Source organism: Rhinopithecus bieti, unplaced genomic scaffold, assembly GCF_001698545.2.
Source record: "Rhinopithecus bieti isolate Rb0 unplaced genomic scaffold, ASM169854v2 scaffold_9976, whole genome shotgun sequence".
Classification (NCBI taxonomy): domain Eukaryota; kingdom Metazoa; phylum Chordata; class Mammalia; order Primates; family Cercopithecidae; genus Rhinopithecus; species Rhinopithecus bieti.
The window spans coordinates 151,389-178,344 of record NW_016806761.1 but is presented as its reverse complement, the minus strand read 5'-3'; the positions used below and the strand labels follow the sequence as shown (position 1 = coordinate 178,344).

Sequence of the window (26,956 nt, the reverse complement as noted above, 5' to 3'; positions counted from 1 at the left end):
TTTTTTTTTTTTTTTGAGATGGAGTCTTGCTCTGTCGCCCAGGCTGGAGTGCACTGTCACAATCTCGGCTCACTGCAAACCCTGCCTCCTGGGTTCATGCCATTCTCCTGCCTCAGCCTCCCGAGTAGCTGGGGCTGCAGGCGCCTGCCACCACACCCGGCTAATTTTTTGTATTTTTAATAGAGGCGGGGTTTCACTGTGTTAGCCAGGATGGTCTGGAACTCCTGACCTCGTGATCTGCCCACCTTGGCCTCCCAAAGTGCTGGGATTACAGGTGTGAGCCACTGCGTCCGGCCAATTCAGCATTTTATTCCCAGGGAAAATAAACTGTAAACATGAGAATAAAAAATACACTTTCTAAGTAAACAAAGGATTTGTCACCAGCAAGCCTGCACTAGATGAAACGCTAGTTCTACTCCAGCGTCCCTAGTGGGCTGCAGACTTCCTGCCTGTTGAATTCTTCGGGAGCTTTGGTACTTGTCAAAGGAGGTGGCAGCTGTCATGGTGAGGGGAGTACCAGGTGAGTGAGCAGGCTGGGCTTCTGAAGAGGGGGCAATTGATCCCTTTGAGGCATTTATTTATTTTATTTATTTTTTTGAGGTGGAGTTTCACTCTTTTGCCTAGGCTGGAGTGAAGTGGTGCAATCTTGGCTCACGGCAACCTCCGCCTCCCAGGTTCAAGAGATTCTCCTGGCTCAGCCTCCCAAGTAGCTGGGATTACAGGTGTCCACCACCACACCCAGCTAATTTTTGTATTTTTAGGAAAGATGGGGGGGTCTCGCCATGTTAGCCAGGCTGGTCTTGAACTCCTGACCTCAAGTGATCCACCTGCCTCAGCCTCCCAAAGTGTTGGGATTATAGGCGTGAGCCACTGCACCTGGCCCTTTGTGCCATTTAATCAACTGCTCACCCCTAGTGGACAGCCAGACCCACAGACACATTGGAAAGGGGGAACTTTGATACAAGGGAAGCAGCATAGTGTGGCTGATGTGCACTGAGATAGCTGGGCCAGTTGGTGAATAATGAAATACTGCAAGCCGACTGGTCAACAGCCACTGCTCCAAGCCCCTGACTCCCTTGGTCCTCCCCTTGATCCAGCAATAAAGGGTGAACTGGTGGCAAGCAGGGCGCCTCTAGGACCCTGCTTCAGGACCCCGGCTGGCTTCCTTTCTGACTGGTCATCTCCCGGGCCAGGCTTGTGCTTAAGATTTATAATATCACCCCAAGCTCAGTGGTGTTGCTTCTCAGAAGGGTGGCCTGGGTGTGGTGCTCTTCTGAGAGTGGGTAGAAGAGGACCCTGGAGGCCCAGGGACAGAGGGAAGAGCCTCTTCCCGGGGTCCTCTTCTGTCATGGGAAGGGGACAAGGAGGCACTGAACGCCAACACAATGAGCTTTCCAAGTCTGCCTGGGTGTTCAGGGACACCTGACTCTCAAGTACAGCCTCCGTTCTAATCCCCTTGATCACATTTTTCCCTTTAAAAAGGGATATTTCATAGCCTTTTAAATAAATCTTTTCAGCTCCACTGATTTGGAATAACATGCTTAGTGGCTTCAGAAGAAAGCGACCTTTCCTGCTAGCTGAGCCCTCAGAAAGTGCCCATCCACAAGCTCATTTTCCCATGAAATCCGGCCTCCGCGGATGGCTGGGTTCTGCTCCCAGCACCAGCCCTGTGGACCCCATTCCTACTCTGGGGTACTGGGAAAGTCCTTCCCCACTCCCTGTACCCTGCGGGTCACCATCTGCACTGTGGAGACCAGAATATAAGCGCACAGACACCAAAAGGGCACTCTCTTGATCACCGGCAGAGACCCCATTTCAGTCACAGATTGAACATTTCTCCTCGTTTCGGCTTGGAGAGAATTTGTGCTTTAGGAGAGCTTTCTGTGTGTTTTCTCAGGCAGACAGGGGGAGGTTATCTCGGCCTAAGAAGCCATCAAAGGAAGACAGAGTGCCCAGGAGAGGGAGGAAATGAAGTTGATCAACATGTTTTTTTTTTTTTTTGAGTCAGGGTCTCACTCTGTGGCCCAGGCTGAAGTGCAATGGTACAATCATAGCTCACTGCAGCCTTGAACTCTTGGGCTCAAGTGATCCTCCTGTCTCAGCCTCCTGAGTGGCTGGGACTATAGGTGTGCACCACTACACCTGGCTAATTTTTTCTTATTTGTTGTAGACATGGGGTCTCGCTGTTGCCCAGGCTGGTCTCAAACTCCTTGCCTTAAGCAGTCCTCCTGCCTTGGCCTCCCAAAGCTCTGGGACTACAGGCATGAGCCACCGCATCTGGCCTCAGCATGATTAAACCCATGTAAACCCCACCAACCAGAGCTCCCATGCAAAGCCACTGGAAGCTGGCTGCAGTGTTCGACATCATGTACCTCTTTTCCTCCTTTCCTCCTTTGGGACCTCAAACTGAACCACAAACTTAACAAACTGCAGTAATTTGCTGAGCCCTCAATCAGACATTCAATCTTGCTGAACTGTGAAAAAGTGTTTTCACTTTTAAATAACATCTGGTGAAGTAGTTCACACCAGAATGAAAAGCTTATGTTTTCCAAAATTATTGTTTGTATTACCTAATTGTTAAAAATCAAACCTAAACAGAAACAGTCCTCCTATAGGTTTAGTCCCTGGTGTGTGTAGCTTTTCAGTAAACTTGTGCCATGGGGGAGCAGGCAGTTTCCAAGGTGATATGAGTGAGGCCCTCCAAAATCATCCTGCTTAAAACAATCCACATGACTCCCTGTCACAGTGCCTGAGATTCCCACCGTTAGCGGCCCTTCTAGTTAAGGCACCTGCTTCAGACACACCTGTGTTCTTAGTCTCCTTCATTGTGCTGAAGGAGGCATTCTTAGTCTCCTTCATTGTGCTGAAGTTTGAGAGCCACAGCTCCAAGCATCAGCAAACACATCAGGAGCATCAGTTTTCTGTCCTGAGATAAGCGATACCATTTCTTTGGGTCAATGGTTCTTAAAAGTTCAGGAGCATCAGAATCCCTTGGAGGCTTTTGAAAACACAGATTGCTGGGCCTCACCCTCAGGGCTGTTGTTTGAGTAGGTCTGAGATGGAACCTGGGAATCTGTATCTCTAATGAGTTCCTAGGTGAAGCTGAGGCTGCTAGTCTGGGACCTCACTTTGAGAATCACTATGCTAGTTGAAATTTTTTTTTTTTTTTTTTTTTTTTTTTTTTTTTTTGAGATGGATTCTCACTGTGTTGCCCAGACTGGAGTGCAGTGGTGCAATCTTGGCTCACTGCAACCTCCACCTCCCAGGTTCAAGTGATTCTCTTGCCTCGGCCTCCTGAGTAGCTGGAACTACAGGCACATGCCACCATGCCTGGCTAATTTTTATATTTTTAGTAGAGACAGGGTTTCACCATGTTGGCCAGGCTGGTCTCAAACTCCTAATCTCAAGTGATCCACCTGCCTCGGCTTCCCAGAGTGCTGGGATGACAGGCGTGAGCTACCACACCGGCCCGCTAGTTAATTTTTAAGGCATCCTAATGAAATATGGAGGCAAAGCATAGAAGCATTCTGATCATGAATGAAGAAAGAAGACAGAGGGCTATGAAGTAGAAAGACTCAGAGGCAGGCCAGCCCTGCAGGAAACAGACTTGCTTGAATGATCCATCAAAACATGAGAGCCTTTCCCCAAATTCTTATGGGCCCCTTCCTCTTCCTTTCTTTCTTGGGTGTTTTCTACTTACTGCCCCTTTGAAAGGCAGATATATGCAAGACAAGCGCCATGTGGCTTACGAAAGAATAGGCAATGAGTGATTTTAGGTCAGTCTGTCAGAGGCAAATAGAACTTGTTATGATTATCCCTTAGAGAGAGAGAATGAGGAACTGATATGCTATAAATTCTGCTGGGGGTTAGAATTAAAGTAACTTGTATTATACCATACCCACCTAATTTTAGAAGTGCTGCTGCAAGAATGATAGACCCAGTAATGGGGCCTCTATATGTGCCTTTGACAGTCAGAGGTGTGAGCCATAGAGGGCTAGTTTTACTGTAAATGCCGTGACGCACGCTAGTCATAGAAGGTTACTGGATCAGGAGTTTGACCGTTCTTGAATGTTGTAGTGGAGATGAGCAGGTTTAGTGAGCTCAGGGTAAAATAAATGCTACAAGCAAGGGTAGTGGGTGGTGCCCCCGGCAGCCCCAGCAAGGACTCTATGATAGGAGGAGAGGTGGCCCTTCCTGGAGCGACGCACTCATTGTGATTCAGGCTGTCATCGCGCTCCTCAGGACCTCCGCACACTCCTGAGGTGGTTCCTGACCTTTCTTAGGCCTTACAAAGTGCTCAGTGAAGTCTTAATGATATATTTTTTTCTCTTTTGAGATCGTCTACTTCCTAATAGGATAAATTCAGAGGAAAGCACGCTCCAATCCTTCAACTGCCTCTTCTCAACACAAACAACGAAGAACTCATTAATGGGCCTGCAGAGGAGGCCGTAGAAAGGGCTTGTCACAGGACCACGGGCTGAGAAGCCACCCTCAGGTGGGATCGCACGACTCGCCCCAAGGCCAGTGGGTCAGGAGTGGGGTCCGTATCCCAGTGAAGGGGAAACTGATGTCTGATGTCTGCCTGGCATTGCCGTGGCATCTCTTTGGGCAACGTTTGGTCAGTGATTTAGCCCTGCGTACATCTGAGCGCACTTTGGCAGCCACGCTTTTTCGTTTGACTCTAGCAGGAACCCCATGAAATCAGCAGAATGGCCCGACTCTCCCAATTTGGCAGAAAAGACAATAGGGAAGTCAAGCTCTGAGAAAACAGCAGACATGGAGTCAAAACCCAGGCTCAGCCACTCATTGTGTGACCTGGAGTGAGGCTCCTTCCCTTCCAGTTTTGTCATCTGTGAAAGGCTAGGGATGGACAACATGGGTGTGAGGTCTTTTTACACATCTATTCTAGTGATAAACTACATGAGCAAAGGGACTTGCCCAAGGTCATGCAGTTGGCGAGGTGAGCAAGAATAGCACAGAGGACAGTGTTTTCCAGACTGCCCCTGTTGAAAGGGAACACCCTCCATTGCCACCCACGCCATCTCCCCAAGTGTGGGCTGCAGGGGCCTCTACATGCCCCCTAGACCTTGCAAAGACCAAGACCCCCAGGGGTGGTGCAGTAGCGGGGCACACCCAGCATCTGTCCTGATTGCAACTTGAAACCCCGACGTGGCAAGTTGCTCATTAGAGAAGAGAAGGCTGTTTTCTTTGGTATCTCCTTCACTAAATGAACCTAATGGACACGTGCCCAGTGTCAGGCCCTGCACTAGAGGAGGGGATGTGGAAGCGAATGAGACATACTGTCCACCCATGAGAAAGATGGGAGGCATGTGGACCAGGCTGCTGTGTACTGCTGGGTGGGTGAATAAGAATTCATCCATGTGCCAGGAGGGTGGTGCGCCCCCACTCCCCTGGGACACATGCTTCTGCGCTCAGGACCCTTCTGGACTATGCCCTGTGTATCTTTTCACCTGGCTGTTTACTTGTATCCTTGAAAATGTCCTTCATAATAAATGTAAGTAAGTGTTACTTGGACCTAACCCTAACCCTTACAGTAAATGTAAATAGGTGTTTCCCTGAGTTCTGTGAGCTCCTCTAGCGAATTAATTAAACTCAAAGAGGGGACCATGGGAACTGCAACTTGAAGCTAGTCCATCAGACGTTCTGGAGGAGCGGACTTATTAATATGACTGGTGGGAAGGAGGGGGCAGTCTTGTGTCCCTCAACCTGTGGGATCTGACACTATCTCCAGGTAAATAGTGTCGGAATTGAATTGGGGGACATCCAGCTGCTGTCCACTGAAGAACTGATTGCTAGCTTGCTGGTGGGGAGAAATCCCCACATGTTTTGAGGTCACGGAAGTCTTCTGGGTATATTGTTGTGGTGTGAGAGCAGAGGAAAAATGTTCTGAGAGTTTTTCCAAACAAGGCTCCAGTTGGATCACTAACCCTATCACTGGCCCTGGGCTCTCTCAGCCAAGGAAAAGGGGCATTTTTTTGTGACCCACACAAAGGCACTTGCTGTAGCCCAGGTGAGCATGGTCTTCTTCAAAGGGAGTGGAGATTCATAAAACTTTAGAAGCGATTAAGTTTTGAGAAGTTTGTGTGTAGACAGCATCCGCCAAACACATTGGAAAGAGCAGATGCACGCAGAAGATGTACACGTCTGACCACAACCAACCTACTGTCTGGAAGAAGTATGTGCTCTTTTTCTGAGAGTCAACCCTTCCAACCACACAGAATCAAGGAACCCAATAGCTCCCTTTCTGCAATGTGCTAGTAGATGACTATTCTCCCATCTGTTCGATACAGTCAACAAAATCGATTGAGGGCCATGTCTTAGGCACAGTGATCAGAATCCGTGGAGGGGGACCACGAAGAAGGAGAGACAGCTTTCAAGAGGCCAGGGGACTCTTGGCTTGGGAGAGTACAAAGAGACAGACTCAAATACTCCTAGGACAGAGCAGAGTGATCAGTGTTAGAAGATACCCGTGATGGCATGGGGAAAGTGCCATGGGAATTCAGAGGAAGGAATGATTAATTCCAACCCAGAATCCGGAAAGATTTCATGAAGGAGACGGCGCTCACAGAGACCCTCCACCAGGAGAGGAAGAAGCCTCAGTCCCTGTGTCCTTTGGCCACATCAGCTGTGTAAGCTCGAGAAAGCCGTTTTTCTCTGTTTTAAAATGAACCATTTGCCCTAAGTGCTTCACAGCATTATGGGGATTAAACGAGAACTGATTTAAATGCACATTGGATAAATAAAAGCACCAAATATAAGCCTTTCATCATCACTGGGGGAAGAGAAGGCAGAAAGCTAAAAGCAGAAAGTGTATAAGGGAGGAGGTGGGGTGGGGGTGGGTGGTGTCTGCCAAACACGGGGGCGCAGGGATGATGTGAGTGCCTACTGGGCTCGTAACTGCCTCCAGTGATTTCTTTAACCTCCCACAGCGAATTTTATTAAAGAGAACCCGATAAGAGCAAGCCAGAACATCGAAATTCCTCTGCATTGGGAAAATGGAAGTCTCAACCAGGGAAGTGGCTTCCAGTCCCAAGTGACAGGATAACACTGAGCCCAGCCCTCAGGTTCGCTGGGGGACCATGTGAGCCTCGGTCTCTCCAGCTCCCAGCACTGAGCTTGGGTTTGGTGTTGGCTCAGCAAACACCCATTAAATGAATGGATGCAGTCCTGACTGTTTTTCAAGGAATTTTACATTCATGGACCATTTTGATTCTTAACCATAAGCCAGAGGAGCCGATAGGGCATAATTATTATCGCTGTCAAAGAGGGGAAACTGAGGGTCCCAGGGGTAAGTGTCCAAGTTAACACTGTTAGAAGGAACCCGGACCTGTGACTCCTCCTAAAGGGTCTTTTGCTCACACCATGTCACCCCCAAAGAATTATTATGATAGCCAGTTTATGCCACTATAAACCATCTTCCCGGACCTTCCTAAAGGCCTACTATGTGCTGTCTTAAGCTGTTTCCTTGTCGCAACTCACTTAATCAGGTCCTTTCATCACATGATGCTCAAATGTACTGGTTTATTCCAATTCACAAGGTAGTTTTTGTGCATCCCACATATAAGAGTCTTGTGGATTTTCTAGATCTTTTACCAAGTAAGAACAGATTTGGATTGAAACCTTTGGTTTGGTGGTTTGGAGTCATTGCTCCTTAGAAGAAAGAGAAGGAAGAAGCAGTTCAGGGTATCAGAAAGAGATATAAGGGCACTGTTTTTCCCTGCCTCCCCCGGCCCCACCTCATGGACATTCCTTCCTACAGAGTTGGCTGTCAGTTTTGACAGATGGCTTGGCTGCAGGAGCGGGGCAGAGGACAGGCTCATGGTTAAGGTCGCTAAGTAATTTGTGGCACCAAGGAGCCAGAGCCAGCTAGGCTGATTTGGGGTCTGAAATCTGGGCTGGAGTCCAAGTTCCAGCCAGGGAGGGTAAGATGGGGGGCCCTGCTCCCTGCGCCTTGTGACGCCCTCCACTGCAGCTGTAGCAGGCAGATCAGTGCCCTTCTATGTGGGGTGCTAAGGGAGGGCAGAGGAATGGGGCTCAGGGAGACAGTCAAAGCACCTTCAAGGTCAAAGCCACCCTCCCCTTTCATGACCCACCCCAGCCCCTTGGATGATAATAGACTACTGTACACCTACTCCCAAGGAGATGTTTTACTCTAATAACATTTTTTGTAGCATCAAGATTTGGGCAGGAGGCTGGAAGCCACACTCAGCCCCCAGCTCTGTTGCAGAGTACATGGCAACATGCTCATGCTGAGGGGCTCCGAGGCACCCCTAAAGTGGCAGGAACCTGGGGCAGGGGAAGGAAGGGAATGTCAGAGGACTCCCAGCTTCTGAAGAGAGGAGTGGATCAGGTAAGAGGAGGTCTGGGCCTTTGAGAACAACTCAGTGTGACATTTGTCTCCAGCAGAGTGGCCAGGTCAGCTCTGATCCCTGCAGTTGGTAGAGTGTTTAGCACCCCCCACGGGGGATCTCAATAGTACAGTCTGCCAGCCATGGCTTTCGCATCACACTGAGAGGCAAGAGTATCATGGGACCCGGGAGAACTGAGTCATTAGCTGGATAAGGTACAGTGGAGGATTAGCTCATCAGATCAATCATTTGTGCCTGCTGTCCACTGACTGAGAGAAATGGACACTGAGTGGGTCAGCTTGGATGGGATGAGGGAGATGAGACCAACCAGAGCATGAGGCTCACAGGGTGGGAAGCCTCAGGGGGTGTCCTCAGCACACAGGAAGGACATGGGATGGCTAAGTGGACAGCAGGGATAAGAGGATGCTAGAGGCAAATTCACCAACCACATAGTTTTCAAGCCATAGAATTTAGGGCTGGAAGAAATTTTAGAGATCATCTAGTCCAGCTTCTGCTGGCACAGCTTAGAGTGATCAAAGCCACACAGCAGAGCCAAGACCAAGAACCAGATCTCTCTCCATGCCTCCAACAACTTTTCAGGCTAATGATCTTCCTAGCACCCTCCAACCTCCCCTAATTGCTAACTGTAGTCCTCTGACTATCGTGGAGCTAGGAATAGCTTGGGAGTGCTGTAAGTATTCTTGGGGATTCTGTGGACCACCGATATCCACCATTCCAGCCAGACATACCTTGTGGGAGTAATGCTGATCAACAATCCTTGCCAACCCGAAATCCCCAATCTTGAGCACGAGGTCCTCTGTGCTGATGAAGATGTTGGCGGGCTTCAGGTCCCTGTGCAGCACGTTGGCGGAGTGGATGTACTTGAGCCCGCGGAGCAGCTGGTACATGAACAGCTTGGCATGCTCTTCCGCCAGCGTGCCCTGCTCCAGCAGGCGTGCCAGATCAGTCTCCATGTACTCCTGGACGATGTAGGCCACGCTGAACTTCAGCAGCTCACCCTGCAGGTCAGTGCCCTTGGGCCCGAGCACCTCGTACACTTTGACGATGTTGTCGTGGTCCAGACGCCGAATGATCTTGATCTCTCGGAGTGCATGCTTCATGCTGCGGGCATCGCTCAGGGCAATCTTCTTCACCGCGACCTTACGGCAGGCCCGGCTGTCCATGGCCGACAGCACCAAACCATTGACACCGAAGCCCAGGGGTTGGAAATCAACAAAGCGCCCACCGAGGTCATACCCGTAGACACTGGCGATGCAGTCACCCTTCTCAGCCATTGTGGGCTCAGTGATCTGGAGCTGCCCAGGTAACACAGGGGCAGTCAGGAAAGGCCAAGTCTCGGCTAGTGGCCTCCCTCGCACACTTCATTCTGTCAAGTCCCACGGCTGAGGGATGCGTTTTCTCCCGGTGAGGTCACTGCCACCAGCTCTCTGGAGACGAGAATGGCATATGGCCACGCTCGCTGAGCTGCACTAGTTGGGGGCTCAGGCTGTTGCCTTAACCTGCATTGGGAGGTCTGTCCACTAATTCCTGTGTTTCCTGAACACGCCTTAAAGCTTAGAATGGCTCATGTTTCTTTTTAAATCTGGCATCTTGGAAAGAAAACCGAGTATCATTATCTATGGAATGTCAAGTTTTCTACCATAGTGGACTGCAAAGTAAAAGATGCAGAAACCCTCCCCTTTGAATACTTTGTTACAGGCTGAAATGCAAGAGTTGTTTGCTGAGCTGAACTCCTTTACTTAAGATGCTCCAAAGCTCAGCTGTGTCACAGCCTCTCTCTGTGTTCCAAGCAGTATGCAGGGATCCCATCAATGAATTCTGGAGGCATCCAGGGGCTTCTTTCTACCTCTCCCATTTCTACCAGCTCACCTTAGATTCCAAAACCTGAGCCAGTCTGGTGAGCACTGGTGAAAAAAGCTGGAGAAACCCAAGCACCTTTCATGAGCTCTACACCAAGTTACGCCCAAGGTTCCAGATGCAGGGGAGCTCAGCTGCCAGGCCGGTATCCTCTGGAGCCTTTGGATATGGGCAGCATTCTCTTTCGCCAGCTCATCCACGCCACCTTGCCCAAGACTGTATTCCACTGCACCCAGAGAGGCTGCAGGAATGTGGCATCTTTCAGACCAAGTCTGCTTCCCTGTCAAAGAGATAACATTGGGTAAATTTCCATACTCCAGCTTCCAACACCTTCCCACTTGCGTCTTTTGTTAACCAGCCCAAGTGTTATTTGATCTGTCCAGCCAGCTGAAACACTGCTTGCTCAGGGGATTCCGGGCTTTGCACTGCCCAGCCACCCTCCTGCTGTGCATAGCACTCCCCTGGAAGAGAGAGAAGATGGATTGACTTGATAAGACCATCAGATGTTGTGCCTCTTATGTCAGTGCTGGCTCCCCCAAGGTTAACATGTGCAAATTATGGGGGAGAAGTATCCCTTCTGACCTTTGCAAAGTTAATTTGTGTTATGCTTTCCAAACACACACATCAGCCCTAGTTAGGAAGGGTGAGAGTAGAAAGTAACGAGTTGCAGACAGAAAACAAAGGATCGATACCCTTGTTTTGCACTTGGGTTCCTTTTCTTCCTTCTTTTACAAATGTCTTTGAACATTTTAAGAGGCTTTCACAGGGACTGAGATTTAATGACATTTGTATCTCTTGCTTTCCACGTAAGTTGAAGAAGCCCATGTACCAAATTACAGGGAAATAATGTTGCCACCCGTAATAAAAGGACTCTCTTTGCCCAGAAACCAGGGTGCAGAGTTCCCAATGCTACATCAAGACTGGCATGGTGAGCTGTATTCTTTTTGACAATGGTGACCTCGCTCTTCAAAGCAATGGGTCAAATCTAAACTTCACTGTCCCTGCCCTCTGGTGGCTGTTGACTCAAATTACAGGTATAGGAGCTAAGTGGGGAGAAAAAACCCTGCAAAACTAGAAATGTAAATTCAGATCTCTGAAGTAAGGTAATATCATAGCGTCTAAGAGACTGGCAGGTTTTCTAAGTTCATAAAGACCACAGACACACAAAGAAAGAACACTGTATCCAACACAAAGGCATGAACCTGGCAGACTGCTGCTTTATTCTCATCATATCGCAGGGCCTTCTGTAGAGACACTTTCCTATCTGAAGTCTGCACAACTCTGCAAAGATAAATGAAGCAAAAACAATAGTCAACTCAATGCTCTGAAATTAAGGGGGAAAATTAGGGGACACAGATGATCTGAAATAGTAAACAATCAGATCCCCTGTAAAGACTTCTAATGAAAGAAATTTGCCAAGGGTCTAGAACATAGTAATTGCTCAACAGATGTTACCTATTGTTGCTGTTTAGTTAAACATTCCCTTATATTTGAATAAGATGTATTCAAGATTCTGATAATTTGTCAGATCTTCGGTAATTCTATTCTGCATGTTTTTACTGGGTCCAGGAACAAAACAACCATAGACTTACAGAATTTCAGATTGGGAAGCAATCTAAGCAAACAAGGCCCGTGGTCGTTATCTGGAGATGGTACTGCCCTCCTCACCTTATTTGACTGGGAGTCACTACTGGTATTTAATGGGCAGGGCCGGATTTGCTAACCATTCTACTGAGCATCCCCACCTCCATGCCCAAATGCCCAGAGCATGTCCACTGACATCCACCCCTCCACCCCCAAATGCCAACAGCACTTCCACGGAGAAACATCAATTCTGATTCCAGTTCTCACTTTACAGGTGAGGACACCAAGGCTTGGAGAGCACCAGCTTAGTGCTTTCAGTATAGATAGGGTCAATATCCATCTGATGAATGGATAAATGAATATCATTCACTCTGTTTGAGGATGCCCAGCCACTAAGAGACAGTGCTGGGAGCACCCAGTGAACCAGATTCTATGGCCTGTGCTAGTGAAGTCCACCTGGACACCTAACTCAGGGGAATCAAAGAGCCTCCGCAGCTCCCCATTGTCTCACTCCTCGACTCCTGCTGCCCAAGTCACCTAATGGCAATTACATTGAAGCTTCTCTTTCTCCCCACAAGCCTGGTCTGGCTCCCAAGGGCACAGCAAAAAGAGGCAATCGCATATTATTATCTTTTTTAGGAAGAGACATGCTTAAGCCTTCTTCCCTTTCCAGCTCCTGCTGGGTTGTAAACAGAGAGAGGAATGAGCACCTAAGCAGAGAGGGGATGACATCACAAGCAAGCTGAATGCAAGATTTGCTTGAGATCAGCTGCAATGCAGATAATCTGCGAATAATTAAGAGGTGCTTTTTTATTTTTAAAACTCTTTCCCTCTCATGCATGGGAGGGACTGTCCCCCCTGTGTGTGTGTCTCTTTTTCAGTGGTCTTCCCAACATGCTGTCAGCTTTAGGGGGCAAGTACCATGTCAAGGTGGAAAGCCTCGATTCCAGCCACTCCACCTTTCTTGTGGGCCACTAAGTAGACTCTTTCCTGCCTGGCTTCTTTGCTTATACCTTCCCAGTTCCTGAAATATTCTCCTGCTTCCCAACCACCCCCATTTGTTGAAATCCTATCATTCAGAATCCAAAGTCTCACTTTTTTCCTAAAGCATCCATCCCGGTTCTCAATGACATATCTCCCTTTTCTAAACTCCTGTGGCATTCGTGTGTATGCTGTGTTTGGCATTTACCATATATTAGCCTGGGCTGTTATTTACCTTTTTGTACATGTCCATCTCCCAACTAGACTGTAAGCTTCACAAGTAGCTTACAGGGCACAAAGTAGGGCATATAAAATATCCGTGGACTAGAAGGAGCTGAGTGCCATTCATTATGTCTACAAAGTGGTGATGCCTACATTTCCTAGGGGTCACTGTCCCTTGTGATACTTGCCACGGAAATTGTTCAAAGGGCGCATCTCACAACAAGCCCTAACCACTCAGACCAACTAATATTTCTGAACTTCAATCCTCTTAGTAACATCTTCTGCTTAGATGCTGCCTCTCTAGAGTTTCAGTCCTCTAATCAGGCAGCCTCTTGTCTGACCATTTCCCTGTTCCCATTTGAGTTTATTATTATGCCTCTCTTCTCAAGCCTCTTCCTTTTCTGTTTCTTTCCCCAGTTCCTCTGTAATTTGCATTGTAAACCCTTTGCCTTTCTCACTAGGTGGGCTGATTACAAGGCATCCACCACCTAAGAAGTCTCAGGTTAGTGGTCCATTTCTTGCATGATATGCTGAGAGGTGGGGGCCCATCAGCCATGGGGAGGAGCAGACTGGCATCTGGATGTGTCCACCTGGGCAGGGGAGTGGTTGTGGCAGCTCTTGGTGTGGTGCAGCTTCTCAGGGCAAAGCCCAACCATCCTCAGTTCAAAGGTGATGGTTCAGAACTGCTCCGAACCACAGGTGTGATTTCAAAACCAGGGAGGTGGCATTCACGGTCTGGGATGGAAAGGCCACTCGTTCAGTCGTGCTTGAATGACACCCAGCAAGAGGAATGCATGGAACTCTCGCAAGGGCAGTGAAGGTCCCCATGATTCCATGGCTGGGCATTGTAATAAAACACAGGAATAGAAATTTCTACCCTCAGGACTCTGAACAATGGAGTTTCAGTTCTCACTGCTTTCTCACTGACTCTCAGGCAACAGCTTATTTGAGGCCAATTAATTATTCTCTCACTCATCCAGCCTTTTAACGTGTGGAGGCAAACCAGAGACAAGATGGCGTGTGCCAACTGTCCCTTTCTGGGATTCCTGGGGCTCTGGTGTACACATCAGCTTTGGAAAGTCTAAATTTAGACTCACCTACCTGTCTGCTCAGATCCTCCCAAACCTCATGCTGTCGACTTTCCACAGGAACTATCTCCCCAGCAAGGTGCTGACATTTCACAGACGCTGCTTTCTTCCCCTCTCCCAAACACTCTGAAACTTACAGGAAGCCCTTCACCTGTGGAGCCGCTGTTTACAGCTGAGTAGGCTACGCACTGCGTGCTTCTAGGTGGCACCTTCACATGGCAGTCAGTCTGACTCCAAGGCTCGTGATCCTAATGAGTCACTGTGGTCTATGTGAATGGAGTCCTCTAGACCAGGGATGGGCAAACTTTTTCTATAAGGAGCCAGAGAAGAAATATTTTCATGTTTGTAGGACATACAGCCTCCGTTGAAACCACTCAACACAACTTAATTCTGCCTTTATAGCAAAAAAGCAGCCACAGACAATACCTGAACAAAGGAGCATGGCTGCATTTCAATAAAACTTTATTTACAAAACTAGGTGCTGGGCCAGATTAGGCTTGTGGGCTGCAGTTCGTGGACCTCTGCTCTAGACTCCACGGGAACACCCTCTAGCTCATTCACAAGCAGGCCCTGAAGTGTGCTGGGACCCGACCCCTTTCTGGCTCCTCCTGCACTGCACTGTCTCTTTCCTCTTGGACTCAGTCTTCCTGTTGCCCCTCATGGTGACACGATCCCAGGCCTGGCTGGCCTCCTGGGGAGCTACCCTAGGAGGAGAGGCTTGGTTCAGCTCATTTGCAAATTCTTTCCAAAAGCTACCTAATCTGCCCTAAAGGTCCCTTCTAGTTCTGCAATTCTGTGGTATGGCTGATGTGCCTCACTCCACCACCCCACTTGCATTTTAACAGAAGCCTTCTGGAGAGATGGCAAAGAGGACATGATGAAGATGGTGGAACTGCATGTCCTGAGGGTTTACCAGAGGCCAGTGGCTTCACTTGATTATTTCAGTTGGGTCTCACAACATCCCTGTGGGGTTGATATCATTTTCCAGGGAGCTCCAAGAGGGAAGTGATTTTCCCAGTCACCCTCTGGCAGGTGAAGAATCTGGGATGCCAACTCAGGTTGGTCCGAGTCCAGCGCTCACGCTCTAATCGCCATAATATGATCTCAGCCCCAGCGAGTGACTTACCACAAACCATCTAGGCTCAGTGTGAGTTTTCAGGCCCAATGAGGGAAAAATGTAAGGTAGGCACACCTTGTGGTATGTCTCAAAGCAAGAGGCAAGCCACCTTTTCAGCCTGTGTTCAACCCAGTATGGAGGCCACAGTAACCCCATTCTATGGAAAGAGAAACCCAGAAATAGAATGTTGAAATGATATTAAAAGTGGAGTAAAAAACCCTTGATTTTAAACAACCACACCCCCACCTTCCATCATGTTCTTGACCTTTAACTGTGAACCTCAGCCACGCTGGAGCCTGTGGCACAGGGACTGAGCATCCTTGGGACGAGCTGGCTGACTTGCAGACATCCTGACTAGCACAGCCTGTAGCTGACACTGACTGTGGCCACCTACCCAGGAAACATTCCTGCTTCCTCCTCACGAACAAACCAGGTCTGGTTCAGCCATCAGGCAGCTAAGCCCACTCAGGAATGACTCCCAGTGGGTCTAAACCAGCATTTCTCAGCCTCAGCACTGTCAACATTTTGAGCCAGGTGCTCCTTAGCAGTGGGACTGTCCTGTGCATGACTGCGTGCTCAGCAGCATCCCTGGCCTCGGCCTCCTGGATGCCAGTCACACCCCCAAGTTGTGACAACTGAAAGTGTCTCCAAACACTGACAACTGTCACCTATGGGGGAGGCACAAAATCACCTCTGGTTGAAAAATCACTTGTCTCAATCAGCAGTTTTCAACAGGGTTGGTGTTGGCATCCGAGCTGGGTGCCTCGGACTCAAGGTCAAGCTGTTGGCCAGGGCTGCAGTCATCTCAAGGCTCAAACAGGGAGGTAGATCTGCTTCCAAGCTCACTCAGGTGATTACACAATGACTCTGGCCTCAGCTTCTGCAGTTCTCTCTGCTTTATGGGACTGTACCATACACTATTGCTGGAAGTTTAACAACTCTGATCCCAACCCACTAAATGCCAATAGCACTCCCTAGTTCCTGGGTCAGACTCACATTTCCCAGAGTCCCAGGAGGCAATGTCATCTCCCAAACCCATCCCTGTTGAGGACCATGAATCTAAACCAACTGTGGTAATACAATTCCCGCTGGGCAGTGATTGCTTTAGGGGTGGTCATATGATCCTGTTCTGGTCAACAAGTCTAAGGGAAAGTCTGCTGGGGAGTCCTAAGGGAAAAGGTTTCCTTCCCAAGCAAGAAGAAACCCTACTTCCTGTTTGTGGATGCGGGTGTAGAGGAAGTGGTGTTGGTGCTGCAGCAGCTGTCTTGAGGCCACATGGGGAGGTGGCAGAGGAGCGTGGGACCTTGCTGGCATCACTGCTGAGCCATGCCTGCAACTACCCACCTCCAGCTTTCTTGCCAAGAGAGACTGTCAAGCCCTACTGCTGTTTAAGACATTTTTGCTTTGGACTTTCACATTTTTTTTTCACTTGAGGCTGAGATGATCTAACTGAGAGTAACTTGCTCAGCACATGGTTGGTCTAAATGGAAAGTGAGGAGAGGTAGAACACATGGCTTCTGACCTCAAGAAGCTTATATTCATATCGGGGGAGTGGAACCACAACAATAATTATGGAAACAGCACAGGAACATTCAGGAGTCAACTGTGTGATCCCTACTGTAAGTGTAGCAGGAAGCGGGCTGAGTCCCATCAGTCAGAGAGGCGCCTGGAGGATGTGGACGGCAGCTACCCAGATGCCCCAGTGATCCTGGTTTTCAGGCCCTGTGTCATTCCCTCCCCTCAAGTGGGTGCTGGACTCACTGACTCATTTCTAAGGAACAGAATTTGGCAAAAGGAATGGGATGCCACTTCTGAGATCAGGTTATAAAGAGCCTGTAGCTTCCATCTCAGGTAATCCCTCTCTCCTGTTCGCTCTTGGGGAAGGTGCTGCTCCCTCTTGAGGCAGCCCTGTGGGGGAATCCCTGTGAGTTCTGCCAGCCACCGCGTGAGTGAGCTTGGAGACAACGCTTCCCTGAGTTGAGCCCTGAGTGGACTATAGCCAACAGCTTGATGGACATCGCAGGACACTTCGAGTCAGAGGCACCAACTAAACTGTGCCCAGATTCTTTACTCTCAGGAGCTGCATGGTAATAAATGTTGTCTTTAAGCCAATAAATGTTGGGACATTTGTTATACAGCGATAGCCAACTAATGGAGAGGAAGGACTTGGAGATCTGCAGTTCTTGACTTTCTAAAATAGAGAAGAGGCCTTGAAAAGTCCTTGTGAGTCTGGGGTCTTGGGTCTCACCTGGCATGGATCTCATTAGATTCCAGAGTCAGAACTGTGGGGAGGAGGGGAACCTTACCTCTCTGTTTTCACTGATGTAACCCAGGGCCCAGGGCAGTGTCTGGCATACAGAGAGGGATTCAATAAATAAATATCAGTGGACACAGGAATGGCTCCATGTTTGCAGTAAGATTCTGGTTATGACAAAGTGCAATCCACATGGAAAGATAAATTTAAAAAGCATCCCCGAGGCCCAGAAAAGAAAGCTTTTTAAATCCCTGCAGCCTGAGTAGGGTCTAAAAGCAGGGGTTCAAGGGAGGAGGCCACACAGGCTCCCAAAAGCATAATGACCAGAGGCGTTTCCTCACCAAGGAAAGAACTGCTGTGTAATCACTGATCTTTACCATTGAGACTCAGCTGGGTCTTACTCTCAGCGGCGGCAGCAGGACCCCCAGGAATGAGGAGAAACAACTCTCCCTGGCCTTCTGGCTTTTGAAATTAAGCGCTGCTGCCTCCACCCTGGAGGAGCGCAGGTTGCAGTGGTCATGTGGAGTGACCCGTGCACGCTCAGAAACTCATTTTCCTTTGCAGAAACTCTGATATATGGGCAGATGGCTGCTCCTAATGATGCCGCCCATGATGCCAACCATGGGCTACATTCCCTATGCCTGTACTTGTCTCATACCCAGCACCATTCCCAGCCCAGGACCTGGGATGACCCTTCACACACACCAGCCAGCAGGACGCCAACTGACCTGAGCCAAAGCCCAGCTTAGTCTAAAATAAATAGGTCTCAAGCAGAGGAACCACTGACAGGCTCTGCTGCCCATGATGGGCCTCAGGTGAGCTTTCTCCCACTGGGACGTGTGAGCCTGTGGTGACTGCAAATATCTTAAGGTCCCTGGGAGGCAGTGAGGCCACCCACCCTGGGTTGTGTTCCCCTTATACAGTTTTCTAAAGAACACGCCTGTGGGGACACTGCTGAGAAAGAAACAGGAGGGGACCCTGTTGTCTTCACCTCCCTGAGGTGGGGTGGTTAGAGGAAAGATTGAGGGAGGGAAGAGAAGTTTGCAGAAGGAACATCAGATGCTGGGTGGGGAGTTCCCTCCTCCCCAAAGAGCAAAAACTCCAGGAGCGTTTGGGCTTTGCTGTTTTTCCTTTTGAAAATTACGTAACCAGCCAGGGAGAACAAAGCCTTCCCATGCCTCTCAGCTATACTAAAATAGCACGGAGAGAAATTCCGGCTGCCTCATCGGAACTCCAGCTCCACATCAGCAAAGCTGAGGAAGGGGAGCATCTGGGTCCCTGCGTGGGAAGTCTGGGAGCTGGTGGCCACGGGCACAGCACCAGCTGCACAGAGGCCCCTGCCCAGGCTGGAGGCTGAGTCCAGCTTCTGGTTGGCAAGTGTCCAAGGGGGCATGTGCAGCAGGTGTGTAAATCCTTCTGATTTTAACCGACTCCTGCAACATTTGACCCTTGTAGATTCAAGGAGAAACTTCTTTTCTTTTTAAAGGAAGGAGATCTGAGATAGCAGAAGATGGTGGCCTCTTTCAAAATCTAAATCAGTGCAATTATGACTTCAGTGGCTAAATAAGGTGAGGCCCTATTTGGGGCTTGCTTTGTTTGGGCTGTGTTCTGAAGGGAAGTGATCCCAGCCAGCACTGAGCTTCTCAGAGGCAGAGCCTGCATCTTTATTCTCCCACACTTGCTTGAGTACTTATTGAATGGTGCCTGCAGGCCACTGTGCCTTCCCTGAATTGGGAGATAACTCTGGGAGCCCACATCTAATAAGCCATCTTGGGAATGCAGAAAGTCCTCTGGCAGCTCAGTGTTCAGACTAGAGTTTTCCTGCCAAATTTTGGGACCCATAAATGGGACCACTTACTTTCTACCTGCAGGGTTAGCCCATGGCAGGGATGCTCAAAGATTCTTGGCTTGTAGCTACAGGAGTCCGTATTATCTTGCTTTCGACCAAAATGGCAAATGTGTGCCATATATATTACTATCACTCCATTTTGTGCCTATGGCAGACATTGATACTCAGTCATGACTCTCTCCTGATGAGCCAGGAGAATCAAAGTCCTTCTAAAACAGCATTCCTGAGAGCCTCTGCCAAGCACCTGGAGCTGGCACTCAGGTGGAGCCTACCTGCATTGGTGGCCTGGACTCTGACCTCACGCTCCCATTGCTAACGGGATCTTTCTTTGTCTCTGGCACCAAGCCCTGCCTTGTTCCCCAGGCACACAGTCCAACTCAGCTAGCATTTATTGAGGGCCTCCTAGGTGCTGGGCATAGTCATACACATTCAACAACGTTTAACTTGAAGTTTCATTAGTTACACTGTGAGGTAGGTGTAACTATTCTCAGTAGATTAATCAACTCAGCACAGCGCATGGTGCACAGTAGGTGCCCTGCAGGTGCCTGTTCTCCTCCGCTTCCTTTCATTTTGCAGAGTTGAAATGACTCCCTTCCATTTTGCAGAGAGTTGAAATGACTTCCTCAAGGTCACATCCTAGAAGGTAGAGCCTGGGGTCTAAACTAGGCATGGTTCCAACACCAGTGAACTCTGCCATCTCCCGTGGGGCTTCCTATTACAGAGCACTCTTGAGCATCCTTGAGTGCTTGCTTTTGTTTTTCTAATTTTCCCAGTTTCTTGGAGAAGGATTTACCTTGCTTCCTTAACTCATCTTGGGAACTGACATCCTTTGTCACTGTCTCTAGCCTCTGATCTCCAGTCTCCCTGAACTCTACTCACCAGCCATAAAAAGTATCTTTCAGCCCATAAATAATGTCACATTTCCCTTGCCTCTGGGCCTTCACACTTGCTGTTCCTTTTGTCAGGAAAACCTGTTCCTTTTGTTAGGGAAATTGCCCCGCTTCTCTTCACCTGGTTCAATTTTTTTTTTTTTTTTTGAGACTAGGGTCTTGTTCTGTCACCCAGGCTAATGTGCAGTGGCTCGATCATAGCTCAGTGCAGCCTCAAACTCCTGGGCTTAAGAGATCCTCCTGCCTTAGCCTCCTGAGTAGCCAGGACTACAGGTGCATACCACCATGTCCAGCTAGGTTTTTTTCTTTTTTAAGTTTTGTAGACATAGGTTTCATCATGTTACCCAGGCTGGTCTCGAACTCCTGGGTTCAAGCAATCTTCCTGCCTCAATATCCCAAGGTACTGGGATTACAGGTATAATCCATACCCAGCCACTAATTCTTATGCATCCTTTAGGTCTAAGTTTAAATGTCCCTTCCTCCAGGAAGCCTTCCCTGATGTCTCTTTTCCCTTCCCAGACTAGCTTATCTGTTCAGGCTGTGTCCCCCTCTTGGCCCTTTTATGTCACTTTTCTCTCTGTTTCAGTTTTAACTGCTGTGTTCGATGTTTGACTGGAAGTGCAGTGAGGGCAGGAACTCCATCATGTGCATTGCTCTATTCTCAGCACCTAATTCCTAACCTACTGCATCAATATTAATATCTGAGCAGTGCAAATGCATTCCCAGAAGCTCCACACTCCAGACCATAGTTTACAAATCCAAATTTGTAATACTTCTTTCTACCCGCTGAGAGACACCAACCAGACATGAGAATTTCACAAGTCTTATCTGATTTAAATCCTGGATTCAGTCCCTTTAAATTTCACAGAGTTCTTTACTTCTTTCCACCCAGCCCAGCCTGCCTCTTACCCAAGTGCACCGGCTCCTTATCCAGCTGACGCATGTGCATGGTTACCTCCTACTATTCCCGGGAGGCTAATCATTTGCAGGGGTTATGCTCAGAGGCAACAAGAAATCATCCCTAAAGCAGAAAAAAGTGATCCCTCTCCCAGCGATTGCATCTCCCTGTTTTCTGGTGACAGAACTCGTATTTTGACAGGTCAGGTCAACAATCCCTGGACCATACGGGGCTGTCAGAATCCAGGCAAGGCAGGGAGCCAGGAGGCCTGGATTCTGGTCCTACCGCTGCCTGTGAGCACTCCAGCAAGAAGTCTCATCTCTGTGAAGTGGGAATAACCACACTGCCCACTTACTCAAGAGAGAACAATTGGGCTGGCAATACAGATGTGCTTCCAATAATGAGTACAGTCATGACCACAACCCAATGATACCAAAGTGAACAGCACCCATCATGACATTAAGTGGGCTGTAGGGGCTGGAAGTATGACCCCTTCTCCTGCCTTGGGCAAGTCTCAACATGCCTCCAGTAGTAGGGTGGCTTCAACATGAGAAGAGGTGAAACCACTGCACATGTGTTTTGAGTTTCTTTTCTGTGAGAGTTGGGAATGGAGACTGGAGGGGAGCCTCAGGCTGAATTATTTCTATCTTCTCTTCCAGGACACGCAGAGATATCCAGCCCGGGGTGTGGGGTATTAAGGAATGAATCTACAATGAATTGCCAACTGGCTGACCAAGTCCATTATGGTGACACCATTCACTCGGTTCTAACTTCCTGACTGCCGCCATGTGTCCGCTGCCCTCTCTGTGAGCGCCTCCTTCATGGAAAGGTTTTGAAACCCGGAAAGTCAGACCCACATGCCACAGAGATTACATCGTAGGGACGTAAGCACTGGAGAGGAAACGTGTGGTTGTCCACTTGCTTTTGTACTTTGCTCCTTGCTCTAGCAGGAGAGATACCAGGGAGTGCATTGGTCTCCTAGGAACAGTGAATCCCCTGCAGGCCCGTAGCACATTCCACACACCCACAACCCTCTTAGTCTTGATGGTCACGGCCGTGGGAGGCCATCGGATCGCAGTACACGTGGTGAGAGGGAGAGAACTGGTCAGCCCCCAGGTAAAAAGCTCCCTGGAGGGAGATGGCAAGGCATGAGGCTCCACCGCCTGGGTGGGGAGCGGACAAGAAAGCAGTGGAGCTCATGGATCCAGGGAGATGGGCAGTGGGGAACCCACTCTAAGCTCTCAGATGAGGCAAAGAACAGGAGCCTTGACAGGGACCCCGGTTTCCCCAGCAGCACCTGCGTTCCTTGCTGGTTTGGTTTCATGCTGGAAAAGGTGACCATCCAGCCTTCAGGCGTTAGTCAGTTCATACTAATTACAGCAGGAACCCAGGCAACTGAAGTCCAGAAAGGGGAAAGGACTCTGCCAAGGTCACTCCTGTTTTTGGGGCAGGCCCATCCCATTTTGGCATTTCTTGGGCATCAGGCTAACCTTACAGGGCATCCTCCATCAGGTGAGGAAGGGGAACCTGACCCAGCCAGCAAAGGCCCATGCATGGCCAGGATTGGCCAACTGTAAAGAACCAGATCCTCCTCCTCAAATAACTAAGTCATAACTTTCTACCAGGAAAGAAAGAGTCACATATGGACCATGTGGCAGCAGCTACCAGCATTCCAAACCAGAATCCTCTCCCTTCACTAGAACAGAGCTGGAGCCAGGCTGCCCTCAGGGAGCGATGGTAGAAGGGGACTGAGAATTAGCCCTGTCCTGGTAAGGATGTGCAGGGCTGGTGCCTAGTACAGCATTTGGCCTCCACGGGGGCCCAGCCAGTGTTTGCTGGGTGAGAAAATAATCAGTTCATTCTAGTGTGAGATTGGAGAGCCAAGCCCCCTTAAGGCCAGGTACAAAAGATGCCTCTGTTCAGGTGTAACCAAGACAGTGAACGAATCACAGGAATGTGGACAGGCTCATGCCCACACGCATCAGTGGGAAACAAAACACTCAGGATCCTGATGATACGAGCCAGGGTGCAGGCCCAGGCTAGGGGAGCAGGGACAAAGAGGAGGAGCTAGGGAGAGGAAAAGAGGAGAGAGAAAGAAGGGGGGTAGTGGAAGGGGGGCAATGGGTAGAAGGAGGTCGAGTGAGGACCTTACCTCCAGCCCCAGAGGCAGCTGCCTGCCTTCTTTTTGAGTTGCTTGGCCGTCACTAGCACTCAGGATACACAGACGGACTATTCTCACTGCCTGGGAGCCTTGGACATACACATTGATCTAGTCCTCAATGCAGAATATGCTGCAACCTTGACAACAACAGCAGCACCGTAGCTTGACCAATGCAATCCTGCCAGCAGCCAAGAACCCTACAGTTCTCCCTGGTACTGGGAGTCCGGGGCAGGAACTGGTTTAACCTGCACAGTGTAGTTATTTCATTGGGAACCCAGATCGGGGCTGGCATCCCAGCCAACACACTTGGATATTTGGCATGCAGCGGGCTGGGTAGTGACGCACTAAAGCATTCCTTTGCCTCTACACACTCCAGATAAATGAACCTCAGGGTTTCATGAGTTCTCAAGAACCAGCAGAAACTAGGCTCTGTCTTGTTGCTATGACCTGGGGTCCTTATGTGCTGGGAACAAGAGGAAGTCAATGGGTTTGTGCAGGGGCTGCCTGGGGAAGGTCTCAGCCACCCTGCAGGCTTGTGTAGAGTCCTACTTCCAAGCTACCCTTTGGGAGGAAGAGTGCTTGATAGATATTGCCTTTAACCCAATGCATGGGCCAGAGCAATGGGGCTCAGAAAAGTACTTAAGGTACTTATATGCATCATGCACAGAGCTTCCTTAGGGAACAAACATATAGAGGTGAAGGCTGGACAGGGAGAGGTGGGGCTGGATCAGGTCAGCATAGGTGGGAGGAGCTGCCTCTCCTGTGCTGGTCACTTCCCACCTGGAGGAAACCAGCTGAGGCTGTTGTCACCTAGCATGGCAGGAGGGGACAGAACTCTCACCTGTCCAGTGCAAACCTTCTGGGTGGGAGGCAGATTGCTTTTAGAACTAGGCTTTATTATATTGCCAATAAAAAAATCATTTTCTTTTTTCAAGGAGTGATGTCAATTGTTTTTTGTTCTGAATCAGTTTCAGCTGCCTGAATTGCAAATTAGGATCCCAAGTGTGGGTGTGGGTAGACAGAGAGTCTGAGGACACCTCAAGGGGCCTAGCCTCAGAAAGCCTGAAGAGCAACCCAAATGGGTCTCACACGGGACTGAACCGAGGGCCCTGGGGGTCAGATCAGTGGGGTTGGGATGGAAGATTGGCACCCGGGGCCTACCACCATTCCTAGGTTTAGTTTTATAAGGCAAGTGTTTCTCTGACATAAAACAAAAAGCAAAACAAATCACTGACTCTGAGAGTGATCTCTTTTCACCCTGTGGATCATTTGTCTTTTCTTTGACATAATTGCAGAGAGGCGTAGAGTCCCAGCTTCAACTCTACCGTCACCCAGGCTCCAAGGACCTAAGGTTCCCTCTGCCTTCCTTTGAGCTGTCAGCAAAGGTGGCTGGGAGTAAGGCCTGGGACAGTCTTGCTGACCTCCCCCCATGAGGCCATCTCCTAGGGCAAGCGTAGTGAGGGCAGGGGTGAGGCTACAGTAAAGCAGGGAGGTAAAACCTTGTCATGGCGATACTGCAGCCTTTCCCCTTTCATCCACCCTGCTTTAGGGTAGGTCCTGGACATCTCTAAATACCTAGATTCTAAATCATGCCACCTCTAGCTTTTGTCCCCTGCAGCAGCTGAGTGTGAGAACCATTCACTTTTGCTTTCCTGCAGCAGACAGCCCTTAGGATCTGTGGCATCCCTCAATGAATATGTTCAGAATAAACCCTGCAATGCTCTCTCTGCCGCTTTCCTGCATCCCCTGCAATCCGTCCTCCTTTCCTTGATTATTCCTAAAACATATCTATTCATTTCATTCTATTAAAAAGGTTTTTTGAATAGCTCTCTACTGTCCCACAGGTTCCTCACATGCAAGCTCCTCACCCAGCCCCCACAGTCATGCCTGCACCTGTCTTCCCCACTCTCCAGAGGCTGCCCCCCACACCACAGCCACACAGAATGGGGTGATCTTCCCTGATTCACCACATTCTCCACACATGCAGGTCCACCTGCTTATGACACTGTCCTTTCTGTTTGCCTGGAGCAACCCTGCTCATGATGTGCTGAAATGTTACCCTGACACTTTCAGAGTTAACATCCTTCCACTTCACAGAGCACAACGCATACAACCACAATGCTTATCTCACGGGACTCTCTCACTCTCTCTCTCTGGGTCTTTCTTCCCATCATACTGGGAATCCCAAGAGCAAAAGCATGGTGTCTAGATTTACCCTTATACCTCCACCCATGTATGGTTTCTGGCATGTAGTATATGCTCAATAAAAAGTTGATGAATAAGTGATAATGCAGGGGTGGGAATGGGCCTAGGGACTTGAGAGTGGCAAGTGTTTGGAAGAGGTGCTTGGGGGAAGTGAATCATAAAGGTGCCCTTTCCTGAAGGGTGGGATTTGCTGGGGGAACCATGGGTCAGCTCTCTAGAATGACAGCAGGGGCTTAAGAGGAACATGTGGAATGAATGGTTGAGCACTGAAGACCGGGCTGGGCTCACAGACTACAATGGCACAGCAGGCAGGAACTGTGGCAAAGGATAGAGGATGGGGAGGTCAGGAAGGAGCTGAACGAGGTGTGGAAAGAGGAATAATAAACTCAGTAGGGGTGAGAGTTCAGTAGCACCGAAAGAAGCTAGGAGCAGAGAAGGTATTGAGCCAACGGTAGAATCCTGGTAACAGCACGCACGCTCTCAGGCATCACACACAGGCAAGGCTTCAAATGACACAGTAGGAAGACCAGCTTAGAAGAAAACCTGGACAGCAACTGCACACCACTCCCTCGGGAGTTCATTTCTTTTTCTTCTCCAGGCTTTCAGATCATCGCACTGACAAACTCAAGATGCTGAATCCGGCTTGTTTACCAAAACTGACTACAAGTTACATCCTCAGGCTCATTTCTCAACTTTCCTCCCTCAGGAGCAGCCACACCGCAAGAAATTGTGTAGCTTACAGACCATTTTCAATAAATTCTCCTTACGAATCATTTTGCCTGATTCTTCTGGAAGCCTCAGCTGCCAGAGACAGTTCTTTTATTGTTTGGTAACCCCATGGATAGCAATAACATTAAGATGAAAACACATTTGCAAAGCAACTTTCACTGTCCAAAGCACTTGCATGTAGCATTATTAAATATTTAATACTTTCATATAATATCTATCGAGCATCACTATGTACCAGGCAGTGAAGACCCAGTCCCGGGCCCCATGGAACTTACAGTCTGGGGGTGGAGGGGCACATGTGATGCAAGTAATGGCAAAAAATGCAGATGATCACAACTGTGATAAGTGTATGATGGAGGCAGCAAGGAGACCATTACTTTGGGGAGAAACAGCAGGCTCCCTGAAGAAGTGACATTTAAATTGAAGAGTGAGTAGAGGCTATCCAGGAGGTGGGCAAGGGTCGATACTATGACCTTGAGAAGTCTGTTTCTGGAGGAACAGAGAGACGGCTAGAGACATAGATCCTGCTGGGCCATGGGAGGCCACAGGTAGAAAAATGAGGTTGAGAAAAGAAGTGGGGCCAGATGGGGAGGACCTATTGTGCTCCCCTCTGAGAAAGCTGGAGAAGGGGCATCACCATGATCTGTGCCGGGAGGACACAGAAGCTTCCCGGTTGGGTTTGCTGGAGCCCTAGGGCCAGAGATCATTGCAGGCCCTGCTGAAAGTCTTTG

At 49.1% G+C, this 26,956-nt stretch overlaps 1 protein-coding gene across 8 annotated transcripts in view; it reads right to left on the bottom strand.

Annotated features, from left to right (window-relative positions):
• Window positions 1-26,956, bottom strand: part of MAPK4 (mitogen-activated protein kinase 4) — a 178,710-nt gene that overhangs the window by 63,498 nt on the left and 88,256 nt on the right. For 5 of the 8 annotated variants that reach the window (XM_017877535.1, XM_017877543.1, XM_017877542.1 and 2 more), the window contains exon 2: window positions 9,119-10,527. In XM_017877535.1, the coding sequence (XP_017733024.1) occupies window positions 9,119-9,664 (546 nt within the window). In that variant the 5' untranslated portion in view covers window positions 9,665-10,527. Of the gene's footprint in view, window positions 1-9,118; window positions 10,528-11,449; window positions 11,529-23,282; window positions 23,433-26,956 lie in introns of those variants that run through there. The other 3 variants (XM_017877537.1, XM_017877536.1, XM_017877541.1) reach the window with 3 other exon arrangements.